The sequence below is a fragment of the Sapajus apella genome, unplaced genomic scaffold (assembly GCF_009761245.1).
Source record: "Sapajus apella isolate SASKATOON/1434 unplaced genomic scaffold, GSC_monkey_1.0 scaffold153, whole genome shotgun sequence".
Taxonomy (NCBI): Eukaryota; Metazoa; Chordata; class Mammalia; order Primates; family Cebidae; genus Sapajus; species Sapajus apella.
The window spans coordinates 1,517,832-1,537,915 of NW_022437093.1; the positions used below are offsets into that span (position 1 = coordinate 1,517,832).

The 20,084-nt window shown below is 38.7% G+C and overlaps 1 protein-coding gene across 1 annotated transcript in view; it reads right to left on the reverse strand.

The window, feature by feature from the left end:
• EFCAB3 (EF-hand calcium binding domain 3) overlaps positions 1-20,084 on the reverse strand; it is a 118,211-nt gene that overhangs the window by 91,605 nt on the left and 6,522 nt on the right. Inside the window, exons 5-10 of the mRNA XM_032265934.1 lie at positions 18,827-18,880; positions 18,189-18,293; positions 12,578-12,631; positions 7,030-7,134; positions 6,214-6,267; positions 1,507-1,611 (exon numbers count right to left, since the gene is read on the reverse strand). Of these exons, the coding sequence (XP_032121825.1) occupies positions 1,507-1,611; positions 6,214-6,267; positions 7,030-7,134; positions 12,578-12,631; positions 18,189-18,293; positions 18,827-18,880 (477 nt within the window). The remainder of the gene's footprint in view (positions 1-1,506; positions 1,612-6,213; positions 6,268-7,029; positions 7,135-12,577; positions 12,632-18,188; positions 18,294-18,826; positions 18,881-20,084) is intronic.

Consider the following 20,084-nt stretch of genomic DNA (forward strand, 5'->3'; position numbering starts at 1 on the left):
GGTTGGTCTCAAACTCCTGGCCTCATGCGATCCATCTGCCTTGGCCTCCCAAAGTGCTGGGATTACAGGCGTGAACCACTGTGCCCAGCCGTTCCCGGACAACTAAAAGAAATACTTTTTAGAGATAAGGCCTTGCTATGTTGCCTAGGCTGGTTTTGAAGTCCTAGCCTCAAGAGATCCTCTTGCCTCAGCCACCCAAAGTGCTGGGATTACAGAGGTGAGCCACTGCACCTGGCCTGGTATTATTTTACAGTTTTATAATACCTTATTAATATGGTTACTATTATAACTTTTAAATAGGACAAGGAAGAAGTTTTTTTTGATAAAAGTCTGCCTGTAAATGACATGCCGCCACACCCTTCACTTTCTGTGTTTCCAATTAGCTCTACTGATATTGTTTCAGGCCCATTAGGTTCTGAAACAATATTCTATCCTATCTCAGATGATTAAACAGATGTACAAGATATTCTACAAGAATGATATTAAGGGCCTCACACTTTAAATCACTGTGCTGGTGATGTTCTAAGATACTAGGACAATGGGGTAACTGCAAATATCTACATTTATTGCATTGGTAGGTTGAAAGGGCTACAGAAGAGATTTAAAAACAAAAGAAAAAGTCACTTTTTGAAAACTGCTTGCTCATTAAGGTAAAGGTACCATGGGCTTAGAACAGTGCCTGATGCATAATAGGCATTAAAGTCAATGGACTCAAAGAATAAAAGGTACTACTGATTTAGAAAAGCACACACAGTATTCACTGACTTGGGTTAATTTTATATTTTTACTATTTCCTCTAGGGAGCAGTAGTCCCCCAAAATTTTCTGATGAAATTTTTTCAGTTCCACTAGCATAAGACCATCTAAAATATGCCAAGTTTAATGAATTTCATTTGTAACATTACTATATACCTTTTAAAATTTGTTAATTCAATTAGCTCATGGAAGTATAGCATCGTGGTTAAGAGACAGTTTCTGAAGGCTGATTGCCTAGGTTCTTTTCCTGGCTCCATCATTTACTAGCTTTCTGTCTTTGGGCAAGTGACTTTTCTGTGCCTTAGCTTCCTTATATGTAGAATGGGGATAAAAACAGAACCTACCTTTTAGGGTTGTTTGCAAGATTAAATAAGTTGATACATGAAAGTGCTTAGCATAGTGCCTTGCATGTGTCAGGACCCTACGGTGTTGGTTATGGCTATTTAATGCTGGATTAGCAGTAGGGACTAAAAGATTAATGTCCTGTGTATTTTTGTTAAATCTTGGCATTTCCTGTGGTGTTACATAGTGAGTTGACACTTGCTATTTATGTTGGCAGTATTCTTGGTGATTCTTCCCACACGGTAGCCATTGGGTTCAGTTTGGTAGCTGCAGTGAAGGCCTTATTCTTTCATTTCTTTTCATATATATCCTATTTTCAATCATTTCAGCCCCTTCAATCATTCCAGCCCCACTACTAGCCTTATGCTCAAAGGTTTACTAAGGGGTACACTGATGTTCAAACACTCACCATCAACTGGTAGGTTGTCCTTCAGTGACTGGATTTCTTTCTCCTTGAGATCAATTCCTGTGCTTTTCAGGAACATTTCCATCTTATCTGAAGACACCTTTGTTCCTTAAGAAATAAGGGGATGAATGCAAGAAAATTTATAATGATATAAAGAGTGGAGATTTTTTGCTCATATCTAGGCATCAATACTATTCACAGAATGAAGGGCAAAGAAAAATTAAACTATTCAAGTAAACATGGTTTTTGGTATATAAGTCAGGAATTTCTAAACCCCTAGCTGTGGGATTCTGTTATGGCTTTTAGCAGAACTAAACATTAAAATTAACCTTTATAAATGTGTCTGCATCATAAGATTTAAAACTTGCTAAAATAATGGAGAAAAATAAATAATTGAGTAAAGTTCATGGGTTTACTCCATCATAATCCCCTGGAAATATTTTTAAAATTTTTATATTTTAATTGACATATAATAATTGCATATTTTAAAGGGTACAATGTGATGTGTTGATACATGTAAACATTGTGGAATAATCAAATCAGTGTAATTAGTATATCTATCACCTCAAATATTTATCATTTCTTTATGGTGAGAACATTAAAATCCTTTCTTGTAGCCTGAAAAACACAACACATTATCATTAATTATAGCCATCTTGCTCTGCAATAGAACACCAGAACTTATTTTTCCTAACACTAACTTTGTATCTGTTGACCAATATCTTCTGGGACAGTTTCTTTTCACCTTTTCTGTTTATTTGTTCACTTAAAGTTCTGGGATACATATGCAGAACGTGCAGGTTGGTTACATAGGTATACATGTGTCATGGTGGTTTGCTGTACCTATCAACCGGTCATCTAGGTTTTAAGCCCCACATGCATTAGCTATTTGTTCTAATGCTCTCCCTCTCCTTGCTGCCTAGCTCTAAACAGGCCCCAGTGTGTGATGTTCCCTTCCCTGTGTCCACATGTTCTCATTGTTCAACTCCCACTTAGGAGGGAGAACATGTGGTGTTTGGTTTTCTGTTCCTGTGTCAGTTTGCTGAGAATGATGGTTTCCAGCTTCATCCATGTCCCTGCAAAGGACATGAACTCATTCTTTTTTATGGTTGCATAGTATTCCATGGTTTATATGTGCCACATTTTCTTTATCCAGTCTATCATTGATGGGCATTTTGGTAAATAATTTCATTATTTATGAAATAATAAAATTGAGCAGGTTGTTCAATTTCCATGAAGTTGTGCAGTTTTGAGTGAGTTTCTTAATCCTGAGTTTTAATTTGATTGCACTGTGGTCTGAGAGACTGTTATGATTTCTGTTCATTTGCATTTGCTGAGAAGTGTTTTACTTCCAATTATGTGGTTGATTTTAGAATAAGCACCATGTGGCACTGAGAAGAATGTATATTTTGTTGATTCTGGGGAGTTCTGTAGCTACCTATTAGGTCTGCTTGGTCCAGAGCTGAGTTCAAGTCCCAAATATCCTTGTTAATTTTCTGTATTGTTGATCTGTCTAATATTGATGCTGGGGTATTAAAATCTTCTACTACTATTGCGTGGGAGTCTAAGTCTCTTTGTAGGTCTCTAAGAACTTGTTTTATGATTCTGGGTGTTCCTGTATTGGGTGCATATATATTTAGGATAGTTAGCTCTTTTTGTTGCATTGATCCCTTTACCATTATGTAATGCCTTTCTTTGTCTCTTTTGATCATTATTGGTTTAAAGTCTGTTTTATCAGAGACTAAGACTGCAACCCCTGATTTTTTTTGCTTGCCATTTGCTTGGAAGATATTCCTTCATCCCTTTATTTTGAGCCTATGTGTGTCTTTGCATGTGAGATAGGTCTCCTGAATACAGTACACTGATGGGTCTTGACTCTATCCAATTTGCCCATCTGTGTGTCTTAATTGGGGCATTTAGCTCATTTACATTTAAGGTTAATATTGTTATGTGTGAATTTGATCCTGTCATCATGATGCTAGCTGGTTATTTTGCACTTTAGTTGATGTAGTTTTTTCATGATGTCATTGGTCTTTATATTTGGTATTTTTTTTTGCAGTGGCTGGACCAGTTTTTCCTTTCCATATTTAGTGCTTTCTTTAGGAGCTCTTGTAAGGCAGGCCTGGTGATGACAAAATCCCTCAGCATCTGCTTGTCTGGATTTTATTTCTCCTTCGCTTATGAAGCTTAGTTTGGCTGAATATGAAATTCCGGGTTGAAAATTCTTTTCTTTAGGAGTGAATATTGGTCCCTCCTCTCTTCTGGCTTGTAGGGTTTTTGCAGAGAGATCTGCTGTTAGTCTGATGGGCTTCCCTTTATAGGTAACCTGGCCTTTTTCTCTGGCTGCCCTTAACATTTTTTCCTTGGTTTCAACCTTGGAGAATCTGATGATTATGTGTCTTGGGGTTGCTCTTCTTGAGGAGTATCTTTGTGGTGTTCTCTGTATTTTCTGAATTTGAATGTTGGCCTGTCTTGCTAGGTTGGGGAAGTTCTCCTGGATAATATCTTGAAATGTGTTTTCCAACTTGGTTCCTTTCTCCCCATCACTTTCAGGTATACCAGTCAATCATAGGTTTGGTCTTTTCATATAGTCTCAATTTCTTAGAGGCTTTGTTCATTCCTTTTCATTCTTTTTTTCTCTAATCTTGTCTTCACACCTTATTTCAGTAAGTTGATCTTTAATCTCTGATACCCTTTCTTCTGCTTGATTGATTCAGCTATTGATAACTTGTGTACGCTTCACCAAGTTTTTATGCTGTGTTTTTCAGCTCCATCAGGTCATTTATGTTCTTCTCTAAACTGGTTATTCTAGTTAGCAGTTCCTGTAACCTTTTATCAAGGTTCTTTGCTTCCTTGCTTTGGGTTAGAACATGATCCTTTAGCTTGGAGGAGTTTGTTATTACCTACCTTCTGAAGCCTACTTCTGTCAATTTGTCAATTTCATTCTCCATCCAGTTTTGTTCCCTTGCTGGAGAGGAGTTGTGATCATTTGGAGGAGAAGAGGCATTCCGGTTTTCGGAATTTTCAGTGTTTTTGTACTGGTTTCTCCTCATCTTTGTGGATTTATCTACCTTTGATCTTTGAGGCTGATGACCTTTGGATGGGGTTTTTGTGTGTGGGTCTTTTATGTTGATGTTGTTGTTTTCTATTTGTTAGTTTTTCTTCTAATAGTCAGGCCCTTCTTCTGCAGGTCTGCTGAAGTTTGCTGGAGGTCCTCTCCAGATCCTGTTTGCCTGGGTATCACCAGTAGAGGCTGCAGAACAGCAAAGATTGCTGTCTGCTCCTTCCTCTGGAAGCTTTATCCCAGACGGGCACCGGCCTGATACCAGCTGGAGTTCTCTTGTATGAGGTATCTGCCGACCCCTGTTGGGAGATTTCTCCCAGTCAGGAGGCACAGGGTGAGGGACCCATTTGAGGAGGCAGTCTCTCCCTTAGCAGAGCTCCTGCGCTGTGCTAGGAGAATCTCTCTTGTCAGATCAGCTGCTCTCTTCAGAGCCAGCAGGCAGGAACGATTAAATCCACTGAAGCTGTGCCCACAGTTGTCCCCTTCCCCCAGGTGCTCTGTCCCAGGGATATGGTGGTTTTGTCTGTAAGCCCCTGACTGGGGCTGTTACCTTTCCTTCAGAGATGCCCTGCCCAGTGAGGAGGAATCTAGAGAAGCAGTCTGGCCACAGCTACTTTGCCAAGCCCAGCCCAGACCTCCCAGCTTCTTAACACTGTCAGGGGAAAACTGCCTACTAAAACTTCAGTAATGGCAGATGCCCCTCCCTCTACCAACCTCAAGGTTGACTTCAGACTGGTGTGGTGCCAGAAAGAATTTCAAGCCAGTGGTTCTTAGCTTGCTGGGCTCTCTGGGAGTGGGACCCACTGAGTGACACCACTTGGTTCCCTGGCTTCAGCCCCCTTTCCAGGGAGTGAATGGTTTTGTCTCACTGGGGTCCCAGGTGCTACTGGGGTACAAAAAAATACTCCTACAGCTAGCTCAGTGTCTGCCCAAATAGCTGCCCAGTTTTGCACTTGAAATCCAGCGCCCTGGTGGTGTAGGCACATGAGGGAATCTCCTGATTGGCAGACTGCAAAAACCATGGGAAAAGTGTAGTAACCTGGCTGGGTAGCATAGTCCCTTGTAGATTCCCTTGGCTGGGGGAAGGAGGTCCCCGACTCCTCGTTCTTCCCAGGGGAAGCAATGCCACACCCTGCTTCTGCTCGCTCTCCGTGGGCTGGACCCACTGCCTAACCAGTCTCAATGAGATGAACTGGGTACCTCAGTTGGAAATGCAGAAATCACCCGCCTTACGCATTGGTCTTGCTGGGAGCTGCAGACAGAGCTCTTCCTATTTGACCATCTTGGTACCCTCCTCCTTGAAACTTTTTAATAACATGTTTCTAGGTACTACCTCTAGAAATCCAAGAGCAATATGACAGAAAAAGGGCCTAGTGATATGAATGCTAAAACAGTGTTTTTGTTTTTCCGGTGATTCTGATGCACAACTTTATTTTGAAACCACTATTTTTGGGTCTACTGTAGTTAAACCATTTTAGTGATTGCAGTGTGCCTAAAAGCCTATAAGGATAAACACTGAATTAATAAACAGTTGGAACAGCAGGATTAGTAATCTGAAAATTGTGAAATAGGAAGGGTTTTTGAAAACAACAGTAAAGCTTGAGGACCTCAGTTTTACCGGCCTTTTTACCTTACTTCTCACTCACCTTCAAGACCCCTCAATTCTTTCATCAGTCTGTTCACATATACCCTTCCTTTGGCTGTAAGACAGAGAAAAATTCAAGTCTCAGGAAGCAATGCAGATATTTAAAAAATAGTACAAAACATGAATAATTTCAGAACGTACACTTTAAAATGTTTTATCCTAGAAATTTATACTTTTTCATTTTCAAGAATAAAACTCAGGAATGGAAACAGTTCTCAATTTGATGAAATCATTTTGTTGGTACGACATGAAACATTCCTTACATAGAGTATTAGTCACAAAAGTTCATATGCTCAACCTTCTTCGAGTTACTTTGTTATTGTTGAGACAGGGTCTTGGTCTGTCACCCAGGCTGGAGTGCAGTGGCAGGATCTCACTTCACTATAGACTCTGCCTCCTGGTCTCAAGTGATTCTCCCACATCAGCCTTCCAAGTAGCTGGGACTACAGGTACGAGCAGCCATGCCTGGTTACTTTTTAAACTTTTTTTTTATAAAGATGGGGTCTCACTATGTTGCCCAGGTTGGTCTCAAAGTCTTAAACTCAAGTGATTCTTCTACCTAAGCCTTCCAAACTGCTGGGATTATAGGCATGAGCCACTGCACCTGGCTTTACTATAATTTTTAAAATTTAAATTTAAACTTTTTGAGACAGGGCTTGACTTGTCATCCAGGCTGGAATGCAGTGGTACAATCACTGCTCAAAGCAGTCTTCACATCCTGGGCCCCAGCAATCCTCCCACCTCAGCCTCCTGAGTAACTGGGACCACAAGCATGTGCCACATGTTTGCCTGGTTATGTGATATTTTTAATGCTTACCATCAATTGGAAGATTATTCAGCAGTTGCATGCCTTTATCTTCTGCGAGCTCTATCCCTATATTTTCCAGAAAATTTTCCAGGTTCCCAGTATCAACCTTCTCACCTTTAAAAAGTAAAAAGTGAAAATGGTTTAAAGTTTGAAGAATGATGATTCTATATTAAGAAAAATGTTCATGTGACATCATTTGCTGATTAAACATTAATGAAATAAATCTGGCAAGAATGCCAGCTATTGCTCAGACATAATCCTAAAGCTTTTTGCTAAAACAATGATGGTCAAAATTAGGCTGTGTGTCATTAGATGCAAACATTCACCAGTAAATAGGTAGAGTGAGAGAATGCATCAAAAAGGGAAACAACTGCATTTAAAATAGAATTTTGTGTGAACATTGGAATCTTGGTTTTGTAAAATTTTCTTAATTGCATGTTTTGGTACCATACAGGGCCTTTCTCTAGGGGTTTTGTTCTTAACCTCACCTGGTTCTCTGTCATGCCTCAGGGATTTGGTGGGTGTGTGTTCCTCTTCCTGATAGCTACAACACGCAGTGCATTTCCTGTGCTTCCTTCCTTAAAGGTGGCTAGGAAGTCAGATGCAACCTCCCAAGCTCACCTCTTTTTGTGTGCCTCAGGAACACTAGCATGTACAGATTTTTTATTCTTAGAACTTTAATGTAAAGTGCTAGAGGGAAACCGACAGGTGATCACCAAACTATCACAAGCATGAATGACACAAAGCTAACAAGTTTATTTGGTAATGAACTTAGTTTTAGTTCCTCATTATGAGAGTGGAAATCAGTTATCCTTGCCCCCTGCAACCATCTCCCAATCTGCTCTTAGGATGACTGTGTACAATTTTCCTTTACCACAGCTCTTTTCTCTGGCTTGAAGATGCAGTTTCTTTCTTTATTATCTGAACATAACCTCAATATTTTATTGTTTTCTTAATAAAACAAAAGATAAAGCTCAGAACTGAATCACTTGGTCCTTTCTTGTTCTAGCTCCTTCCAGTTCTTTTAACAGCCAGCATTCTCTGAGATCTGCAGATGGGCTCAACACACACTTACCTCAGCACAATCTTCTTGGTAGTTTTAGCCTTTTCTGGAAAATCGGCTTAGTCTGCCCATCATAGCCACTCTGCTTCCTGTCATAACATGCTTTCCCTGGGCATACAGAGAATCCTTGCTCTCTTACACTGTGTCACTTTGTGGGGCTGGTGCTTGCCATACTTCCTACAGAAAGTCCAATGTTCCAAAGTCCAGAAATATTGGAAACAAATGCGTCCAATGTTTTATGTCCCACCAACAAAATGATTTCATCAAATTGAGAACTGTTTCCATTCCTGAGTTTTACTCTTGAAAATGAAAAAGTATAAATTTCTAGGACAAAACATTTTAAAGTGTACATTCTGAAATTATGTATAGAAACTCCAGTAGCTCTATTGGTTGGGAACAAAAGCTAAAGATGCAGTTAAGGCAGACAAATCAGATGTCCTAATCCTTTCCAATTCCAGCAAAAGAAAATTCTTGCTTTTGGTCCTCTGGAACCACAATACAGTGTTTCCATTGAGAGGGAAACATCTGGGAGTTAGCCAGTCATATGCACAAATGCCTGGAAGGAAATGCGCACAAGGGTTGTTTTCCCCAAGATGCCTCAGAACTCTCTTGTGAAGCCTTGGACCACTGGGACTTCTACTATCCCCCTGTCACCAGCCAAAGGAGTGACTCTTCAGACTCAAAAGAGCAGCCTCCCAGTCTTCTAATTTGATTAAGCTTTTGACAAGATACAGAGCTTTTGCCTCAAGGGAATTGGTCTAACTATACCTTTTATCCATGTTGCTTTCATTTTCCAGAATGAAAGCCCCTCTAAATTTTCTGGCCTCTCTGGTCTATTCTGTTTTATTACATTGATATTTTCTTTCTATTGCTAGCTTCTTTTTAACCCTTCTCAGATTGCACTCTGAAATCATATTTCATTAAATGTAAATTTCTCTATATCTTCAGTCTCTTTATAGACTTTTCTTTTAACCTTCTTTCTTAACTGAACTTTGCCTCTTCCTAATAGAATTTTCTATGACTTACTTTTATTTTTGAGATAAGACTGCTCATTTTTCTATGTCCTAATTGTGTCAGGGCTTGGCATTCTTCTAGATTACAACTGCTGCTTTCCAACCAAACCCAAACTTCTCTTTTGAGATTTATGAAATTTGGCTTTCTTTGTATTGCCACCCACTAGCTTCTTGGTCACTTCAGAAGCTTGTTCCATGACCCATAGTCTTCTTCTTCCTCCAAAAACTCCTGGCATCATTATAAGGAATTCTAGCCTTTATTCAGATAACTCATTCAAAGACTGGCCTCCAAATTTCTTGACCTTCTTATCCTCAATGACTGTCTATTAAATTCTACGCTAGTTAACTCTCCAGGACACATTCTGGACTTTGTCATCACCTAGAAATGCTTTACCTCTAAAATCTTAAATTCCAACATGCTGACTACTGGCCAATACCTTGTAATTCTTCCATTTATTTTAATTCCTTATTCATCCACACCTGTTATATCCTTAGAGGGAATTTTCATTCTCCTCTCTCACTTTTCTCTAAGTTCACAACTTTACTTCTTTCTGTGTTCACACTAGACCACATAATCATTTTCCTGGTCTACATGGTTAAGTCTTTATGCTTTCATTCTTTTGGTACATGAACCTTAGAATCTCCTAATTTGGGCCAGCTGAAGATTACCATATAATAATATGAAAGGTTGCTGTTATGTTTTTTTATTTTTTATTTTATTTATTTATTTATTTATTTATTTTTTTTTTTACTGTTGTTTTAATTATATCTAACTATGGTTATCTCTTGGCACTTCTCCTCAATGACTTCATGTATTCCTTATTAACTTTAGTTCATATTTTCTATCAAAGTTATATAAAATCAAATTAGTATAGCTGTTATGGAAAACGGTATGGAGATTTCTCAGGGAACTAAAACATGGAGCTGCCATTTGATCTAGCAGTTCCACTACTGGGTATACACCCAACAGAAAATAAATCATTATATTAAAAAGATATCTGCGCTCTTGTGTTTATTGCAGCACTATAGCAGAGATGTGGAATCAATCTAAGTGTCCATCAGTGGATGACTGGATAGAGAGGATGGAGTATGTATATACCAAGGAATACTACTCAGACACTAAAAAAATGAAATGATGCCTTTTGCAGCAACATGAATGGAACTGGAGGCCATTATCCTCAGCAAAATAACTTAGAAACAGAGGGTTAAAGTACCACTTGCTCTCACTTATAACTGGGAGCTAAACAATGGGTACACATGGACCTACAGAGTGGAATAATGGACATTGAAGACTACAAAATGTAGGAGGGTGCAGGGGTGAGGGTTGAAAAATTACCTATTGGGTACAGTATTCACTGCTTGAGTGGTGGGTACACTAATAGCCCAGAATTCACAATGATGCAATATATACATGAACTAAATCTGCACTTGTACCCCCCTACATATGTAAAACTAAAAACAAAAACAAGAAACAAATTTATATAAAATCATCGATACTCTTCTTGAAATTCCCTACCCCACCACTGTGCCCTTCCTGTTAGTAGATGATCCTGTTTTCTACTTTACAAAGAAAATTGAAGCTTTTAAGTAAACTCCTTTGAATTTTACTCCCACATTTACCTAGATTATCTATATCTGTGCCCTTTCTAATTTGAAGTCTGCTTGTCTCGGAAAAAGAGGTGGCTTCAGATTCTTACTCATATATTCAATTGTAAGATGATGTCTTTAGATGTCTCACAGAAACCCCAAATTCAATATGACCCAAAATGGAAACTCTATCTTTACTTCTAAATCTTTTACTGAATTCCTTATTTTGGTCACTGTCACTATCACTCACCCAACTACCCAACTCAGAAACGAAGGAGTCACCCTTTACTTTTTCCTTTCTTCCAATCTCCATACCTGATCAGGAATCAAACCCTGTAATACTGTATCTATAATATCTCTTATATATATCCCTTTCTCCCAAGTCTCATTGATAATTATTACCTCTGTCTTTTGCCAGGACAGTGATAATTTGCTTCCTAACTGCTCTCCCTGACTCCTCTTGCACATACACCTTCGTCCATTCATCCACTCTCTATATTGCTGCTGAAGAAATCTCTTTCTCTCCCTCTCTCTCCCTCCCCCCCTCCCCCCCTCCCTTCCTTCCCTCCCTCCCTCCCTCCCTCCTTTTCTCTCTCTCTCTTTCTTTCTTTCTTTTTCTTGGCATTGCTCCATCACCCAGGCTGGATTGCAGCGGTACAACTGCCTCAACCTCCTGGGCTCAAGCGATCCTCCCACCTCAGTCCCCCAAGTAGCTGGGACTACAGGTATGTGCCACCACACTTGGTTAATTTTTGTATTTTTTGTAGAGACGAGGTTTCATCACATTGCCCAGGTTAGTGTCAAACTCCTGAGCTCAGGCAATCCACCTGCCTTGGCCTACCAAAGTACTGGGATTACAGGTGTGAGTCATTGCGCCTGGTCAGTCTTTCAATTTGCACATCTAATCACATAGTCTCTAGCTTAAAATTTTGGAAGGACTCCCTACTCCACAGAATAAAAGTCACACTCCTTTATTTCATAGTCAAGGCCCTCTATGATTTGTCCCCTGTGTTTGTTTCCGGTTGTTGTAACAATTTGCCAAAAACTTGTTGGTTTAAAACAATACATTCTTTTTTCTCTTAATGGTTCTGGAGAATGACAGTATCAAATCAGTTTTATTGGGCTAAAGTCAAGGTGTCAGCAGGGCTGGTTTCTTCAGGAGGCTCTGCTGGAGAATCTGTTCCCTTGCCTTCCACTTCTAGAGGCCCCTTATATTCCTCGGCTCATGTTCCTTCTTCCATACTCAAAGCCCTCATTGTAGCATCTTGCTTCCTTTGTCACACTGCCTTCTACTTTGTCATCAAGTCTCCCTCTTCTAAGGATAGTTGTAATTACATTTAGGGTCTACTTAGATAAAGATAATCTCCCCATCTCAGGATTCCTAATCATATCGCCTAAGTCACTTTTCCCATATAAGGGAACATTCACAGGTTTTGAAGATTAGGACCTGGATATTTTTAGGAGCCTACCACATCCCCTTTCTTGCTTTTTATTTCTTGCTAAACTCCTGACAGCATTTTATGATCCAGCTATGCCAAATTATTTCTAGTTCCTTAAAGTTCCATACTGTTTCTCATCTTGGTGGCTTTTATGCTTTTTTTTTCTCTGTGAGAAACACTGTCTCCCTGACAAACACTGTCTCATTTTTTTTAAGGATCAGCTCATATGTTACCCACTCTACAAAACTATTTCTCAATCTCTTTTCCTCAGGTGCAAACGACCATCTTGCCCCTTCTTTACCTTGCATATGGTCTTCACAACCTATAACATTGTATTGCATTTACTTGTATTTTTCCTGCCTCAACCACACAAGCTCCTGGAAAGTTGGTTTTTATAGATCCATATATGGGATATAATAGACACTCAATAATGAGTTAATAAAAATCTAACCTACCTGTAAAAAGATGTCCTTCATCCATCACCACATTCACATTAACTCTCCCCTCATCTGTAAGACAAGACAGAATCCTATGCATGAAGACAATAATAGAACAGAAGAAAGATGTAACAGTCATACATTGGCCAGGTGCACCTGTAATCCCAGCACTATGGGAGGCCAAGGTGGATGGATCATTTGAGGTCAGGAGTTTGAGACCAGCCTGGCCAACATGGTGAAACCGCATCTCTACTAAAAATTCAATTTTTTAAATATTTGTATAAAATATAAAGGGGGCTGAGCAGGAGAATAGCTTGAACACAGGAGGTGAAGGCTACAGTGAGCCAAGATCATGTCACTGTACTCCAGCCTGGGTGGCAGAATGAGACTCTGCCTCAAAAAAAAAAAAAAAAAAAAAAAAAAAAGTCATACATTGAAGTTAAACGCAAATTTGTATGAGTTATTCTAGAATTCCATCCTTTTATTCTGATATTTATTTATTTTGTGTCAGGGTGTCATTCTGTTGCCTAGACTGGAGTGCAGTGGTACGATCTCTGCTTACTGCAACCTCCGCCTCCTGGGTTCAAGTGATTCTCCAGCCTCAGCCTCTCAAGTAGCTAGGATTACAGGTGCAAGACACCACATCCGGCTAATTTCTGTATGTTTGGTAGAGATGAGGTTTCACCACGTTGGCCAGGCTGGTCTCCAATTCCTGACCTTAAGTGATCCACCTGCCTCGGCCTCCCAAAGTGCTGGGATTACAGGTGTGAGCCACTGTGCCTGGCCTAGAATTTTATCTTTTAAAACTCCAAATGGAAAATGTGTAAAGAAAAATCTCTGATTATAAAAAGGATACTTACTTTACACTTCTAATATAACTTTTTATTTTATTAAGATAGTTAACCTCATGTGGTAGAATGCTGGGCTGACACACTGAAGTAGTAGTCCTCTCTACTTTGATATCTGGAATAACTCTGTTTTATTGATCACAATGCTATCAAGCAACTTAAAAAGGGAAAATGCTCCAGCAGGGAAGATTTGACTTGGAGCATTAACAATCCATATTTCTGCAAAAACCCCCTCCCCTAAACCAAGAACCAATGCCTATTTCTACACTCAATCCATACTTAGCTTAGTCTGTCTGTCCTTATTCTACTACCCACTTCAATATCAAGAAAAGGGCTGGGAGTGGTGGCTCATGCCTGTAATCCCAGCACTTTGGGAGGCTGAGGCGGGTGGATCACAAAGTCAAGAGATTGAGATCATCCTGCTTAACATGGTGAAAACCTGTCTCTACTAAAAATACAAAAATCAGCTGGGTGTAGTGGCGTGCACCTGCGGTCCCAGCTACTTGGGAGGCTGAGGCAGGAGAATCGCTTCAGCCTAGGAGGCGGAGGTTGCAGCGAGCCAAGATTGCGCCACGGCACTCCAGCCTGGGTAACAGAGCGAGACTACATCTGGAAAAAAAAAAAAAGAAAAGAGATTTCGATCAATCTAACTGAACTTTAACAATATTTTCAAAATTTTGTTTTTAAACTTTATTTTGTATTTTTCTTTTTAAAACTTGTATAAATTTAAAGGGTAGAATATTGTTATATGGATATACTGCCTTTTAAAGTGAAACTTTAAAGAGCCTTATAGGCCAGGTGCAGTGGCTCATGCCTGGAACCCCAGCACTTTGGGAGGCCAAGGTGGGCAGATCACATGAGGTCAGGAGTTTGAGACCAGCCTGGTAAACATGATGAAAACCCTGTCTTTACTAAAAATACAAAAATTAGCCAGGTGTGGCAGTGGGCGCCGGTAGTCCCAGCTACTTGGGAGGCTGAGGCAGGAGAACTGCTTGAACCTGGGAAGTGGAGGTTGCCGTGAGCCAAGATCACACCACTGCACTCCAGCCTAGGTGACAGGGCCAGACTCCTTCTCAAAAAAAAAGAGGCTTATAGATGGTCAGTTCCTTGGAGGAAGATGTCTTATCTATTCTCATGTATTTTATTTTTTTGAGATGGAATCTGGCTCTGTTGCCCAGGCTGGAGTGCAGTGGCACAATCTCAGCTCACTACAACCTCTGCCTCTCAAGTTCAAGTGATTCTCCTGCCTCAACCTCCTGAGTAGGTGGGACTATAGGCACACACCACCATGCCTGGCTAATTTTCCATTCTCATGTATTTTAATTATTTCCATAGAAGACTTATGAATAGCTTGAATGGTATTTATATGAATATTTCTAATGCTATTTCCTAAGATCTCATTGACTTGAAATGTAGTACACAAGGAGAGGGTTGATTCTTCTACAACCAAAGTCATTGTGGCATTCCAGCAAAGTTACAAGATACTTGGATAATGAATAAGAAAAAGTATCTATATCCTTTTATAGGTAGATAAAAAATATTGAGAAATGATATATTTTCAATAATAAAAAAATCCAATGGAAAATTTACTTTCTTTTGACCAGAACAGAGGTATAACTAGGTGACATTGTGTTGAGATGAATGTATATTGATTATTATTATTGCTACTAATAAAGCTAAATAATTTACAACTATATCAAAGATAGCTATTATTTTCTTTTTGACAGCAGGGAGCTAAGATTCAGAGTGGTTAATTTGACCAATCTTGCACAGCCAAGAATTTTCAGAGCTGAGATTCAAATCCCTGTCTGGCTAATTCCAATTCCAACTTCATTCCACAATGACATATAATCAGTAGAACCAGTGGGATGAACCCCAGGTTTCTGCTGTTTTTCCCCAGAGGGTTATTATTTTGGAAATTTTTTTTTTGGATACTTGTAGTTCTCATTATTATGAGTCTATGCTGATGTATGGTAGATGTGATTGATGTAAAGGGGAATTATTACTATTGCCCACCTTAAACATCATTTTTGCTAGGTTGGAATTCACTCTAGATAAATTCTTTTCTATCTCTTACTACTATTTTCCTCCTTATTTTATTTGTTTATTTTAAAACTTTCCCTGACAGATATTTTCTCCATTTATTTACTTTTTGGCTTTTCCTTTTGGTCTACTAATAATCTCATCATTGCTCTGAAACATTGCTAAAGCTTTGCTAAATTTGTGGTCTGCTAACTTCCTAAAGATAAATAAGATGAATTATTAGAGTATTCATTTCCAACCATCTCTTCATTCATATGGCTAAGTCAATGTCTTACAAGTATCTCAAACTCTACCTTTCTAAAACTGAAAATACTCTCCTGACACTGTAAACTGAACCTCCTCCTGAATTGGCTTATAATATGACTGATGACTTACTCATTAAGATATCCCTTCCTAAAATTCTACTTTTTCACACCTCACATGAAATCACTCACCATGCCCTATTTGCTTTACATTTTTATTAGTTTTAATAAATAAATTTAAATTCTAAAATCTTTCTCAAGTCACTCTGTTATCCATCATTAAGTTCGCTTCCCTTGCCTAGGCTCTCACTGTCTCTTGTTGGATCATGGAAGTATCTCTCAAGTTCCAGTTTTCGCTTCCAATAACGCTGTCTACGTTGACAATCAGCACTGATTTTACAAGAGAGAAATACTCTGGACATACCACTACTTACAGTATGAAGGCTAAAATTGAAGGGAGAAATAGACAATTCAAGTATAATAGTTGGAAACTTCAGTACCCTACTAAACAGAAAAGTAAGTAGGATAAAGAAGACTTGAACAATATTATCAACCATGGAATATTCACCAGGCTAGACCATATGCTAGGCCATAAAATATGTCTCATTCCGTTTAAAAGAACTGAAATTATGAAAGTATGTTTTCTGACCACAAAGGAATTAATTCTAAATCAACAACAGAAGGAAATTTGGGAAATCCATAAACATTTAGAAATTAAACAACACATTGCTAATTAACCCATGGATCAAGAAGAAATTACCTGGGAAATTAGAAAGTATTTTAAAATGAATGAAAATGCAAATGCAAATATGAAATATTTCAAAATGCAGCTAAATCAGTGCTTAGAGGAAGATTTATACCTGCAAACACCTGTATTAGAAATAAAGAAAGGGCTGGGCATGGTAGCTCACACCTGTAATTCCAGCACTTTGGGAGGCTGAGGTGGGTGGATCATCCGAGGTTAGGAGTTCGAGACACGCCTGGCCAATATGGTGAAACCCCTTCTCCACTAAAAATATAAAAATTGGCCAGGCATGGTGGCAGGCACCTATAGTGCCAGCTACTCAGGAGGCTGAGGCACAAGAATCACTTGAACACAGGAGGTGGGGGTTGCAGCGAGCTGAGATAGCTCCATGGCACTCCAGCCTGGGCAACAAGAGCAAAACTCTGCCAAAAAAGAAAGATTTTAAATTAAGAATCTAAGTTTTCACTGTAAGAAGAGCAAACTAAACTCAAGGTAAGCTGAACGGAGAAAAGAACGAAGATTAGAACTGAAATCAATAAAATGGGAAACAGAAAATCGATAGGGAAAATTAATGTTGGTTTTTGAAAAGGTCAACAAAATTGACAAATCTTTAGCTAGTTTGACTAAATAAAAAAGATATAGATCAAAATCAGGAAAGAGGACATCATTACTGACTTCATAGAAATTAAAAAGGAATATAAAGAAATACCGTGAACAACTTCATGCCAACAAATCAGACAACTTAGATGAAATGGACAAATTTCTAGAAAGATACACACTACTGAAAGGCTCACTAAACTACACAGCTTTCTAGTCCTGGCAATCTGCATTTCCAGCCATTTTTTTCCTGCATTTTGTAACATGAAGAGTATATTCTAACCACAAGGAAATTTTTGCTGCTCTCCTAAAATTCTGTGACTTTGCATGCATTTATGCTTTTGTTCATTTTCCTATCTGGAATGCCTTCTTCTGGGAGAATTTCTGCATATCTTCTGACAAGCATTTCTCTGATTCCCTTCCTGTAAAACTTAGCTCTTCCCTCCTTTAGAATCTCACTGAATATATTTTTATATATTCACAACCACATAGCATTATGATGATTTGTCTGCATATAATATGTATTACTAGACTATGAAATCTTAGAGGTCAGAGATCCTGTCATCTTCATTTTTGTATTCCTAATAGTTTATATATATTAGATGCTCAATAAAGTCTACTGCATGAATAGATTAATTCTTGAGGGCTAGACTCTTACCTTTTTGCGCATCTATTTATTTATGCATTTATTTATTTATTTATTTTGGAGACAAGGTCTCACTCTGTTGCTCAGGCTGGAGTGCAGTTCTTTTTATTTTTTATTTTATTTTATTTTTTTTGAGATGGAGTTTCGCTCCTGTTACCCAGGCTGGAGTGCAATGGCGCAATCTCGGCTCACCGCAGCCTCCGCCTCCTGGGTTCAGGCAATTCTCCTGCCTCAGCCTCCTGAGTAGCTGGGATTACAGGCATGCGCTACCATGCCCGGAATTTTTTGTATTTTTAGTAGAGACGGGGTTTCACCATGTTGACCAGGATGGTCTCGATCTCTTGACCTCATGATCCACCGGCCTCGGCCTCCCAAAGTGCTGGGATTACAGGCGTGAGCCACCGCGCCCGGCTTCTTTTTTATTTTTTTAATGCTTCTGCACAACTCTAAATATACTCTCAGAAGTTCTCATATATGAATCCAAAATTTTGCTTAAAGAGCAGCTCACCATCAATGGGCAGGTTGTTTTTCAGATCTTGGTATTCCTCTTCCTCAAGTTTAAAGCCCATTTGTTCCATGAAGGGTTTTAGCTTATCAACACTAAGCCTCACTCCTTAGAAAAAAAGAGGACAGGATTGCTTATAGACATTATTAGAGGTAACGAAAAGAGAAAAAGAAAAAAAAGAGGGCAGGAATGAGAAATGCAAACAATAACAATAAAGTGAAAACTACTAGGCATTTCCATGACTAGTATTTAGAGGGTAAACAAACAAATAAATAATAAAGTTGTTTGTATGAAAAGAATTGTCATGTGAATCAGGAGCAGAACCTGCTCTCCCATTTTTGTCTAGAGGATCTGACTATAGCTTTCATAGGACATTTATAAGGAAAAAAAATGAAGAGTAGCAAGTCTGATGAAATTTGGCAATAAACTGTCTTTATAATTCTAATTGTAAAATACATTTTAAATGCAGTGATAGAATAAAAAATCATTTCCCTAAAGGTACTATGTTCAAAGTAGTAAATGATGAGACAGAGACACTTAATATTAACAGGTTAATTGCCAAACTTGTCATCACCACAAATATATATTTTGGTGGTTTTAAAAAAGTTAATGCAATTGGTTTTACCTGATTTCTCACTTACCTGGGAGAGATCTTAAACCATCCAGCAACTTATGCTTATACAACTTTCCAGCAGCTGTAAGATATTAAAGCACACTATAGCAACTGATAGGGAGGCCTGATAAAATATTTTAAAACCCAGCAATTTCAGAAGAATAACTCTTATAACTTTACTCAAATCTTTTCATGTTTTTGTTTATACCCTAAATAAGAATTAGACCAACAGGAGAAAGCTCTTAAGATTGTAAATCTACCTACTTTTTCTTTTTTGACAATCAAAACAGTTAGTGGTACCTTGCCATGCCTTTCTCATATCTCTTTTCTTCCGATTTTTCCTTTTCTACTCCTCTGCTTAAGATCATACATATTAGTGTTCCCCAGGATAATGTTACGTTTAGCTCAGCTGACTCCTGAGCAAAAAAACCTGATGACTATGACAAGACTTCTTTGAATGCTAGCATTGAGCATTTCTACACATTTTTCACATGATATCAGATGGATATTGCTTTGTATTTTCATTGACAGGCCCATGAAAATAAATTCTTCTTTAAGGTAATCAGTGAGATATTGTCTGTTGCCATGACAGGTTTCATATTTACAGAAATTCATCTATTCCCACATAGGTGGTGAGGTAGCATGGATTTCTGCTTCCTCTCCACAGATCAACCCTGGAGTAACTAAAATTTGAGCAGAAATTTGGATTTTAGAAACCAAGTGAAAAGCCACATCAAAGTTCTTGGGAAATGAAAACCTGTACGTAGTGTGTGTGTGTGTGTGTGTGTGTGTGTGTGTGTTTACAGCCTAGAGTAGAGGGCTAGCAGTGGCAGTTAAAGCAATCATGAATCTAAGGTTATCATTGCCTACTCCTTCACCGTAGAAAGCAGCAGCAAAAGGCTAGACCAATGGTCAGCACATAAACTCTTCAGGAGGGAAGGACTAATGTAAACAAGAGAAGACTGATAAACTGCCCTGTGGCATTTTATCCTCCTTTAACTTTTATGGTTGGAAGGTTGCATTCTTTCAACTCTATGTTTCTCTGTGGTGAAAGGTGAAATTTACATATGGATTTTACCTAAATTATTGATTAAATCCAGTGAAATTAATAAAGTATTTCATCACATATTGTGAATATCACTGTGTACTCTATACTATATCAACATGAAATTATACATGGTTCCTCAAACATGGCATGTTGGGTAAGCCTCTGTGCCTTTATTACGTTTTTCTTTTTAGTTCTTGCCATTTCCTCCTGTTAAATTCTTCAAGCTCATTTGAAATAA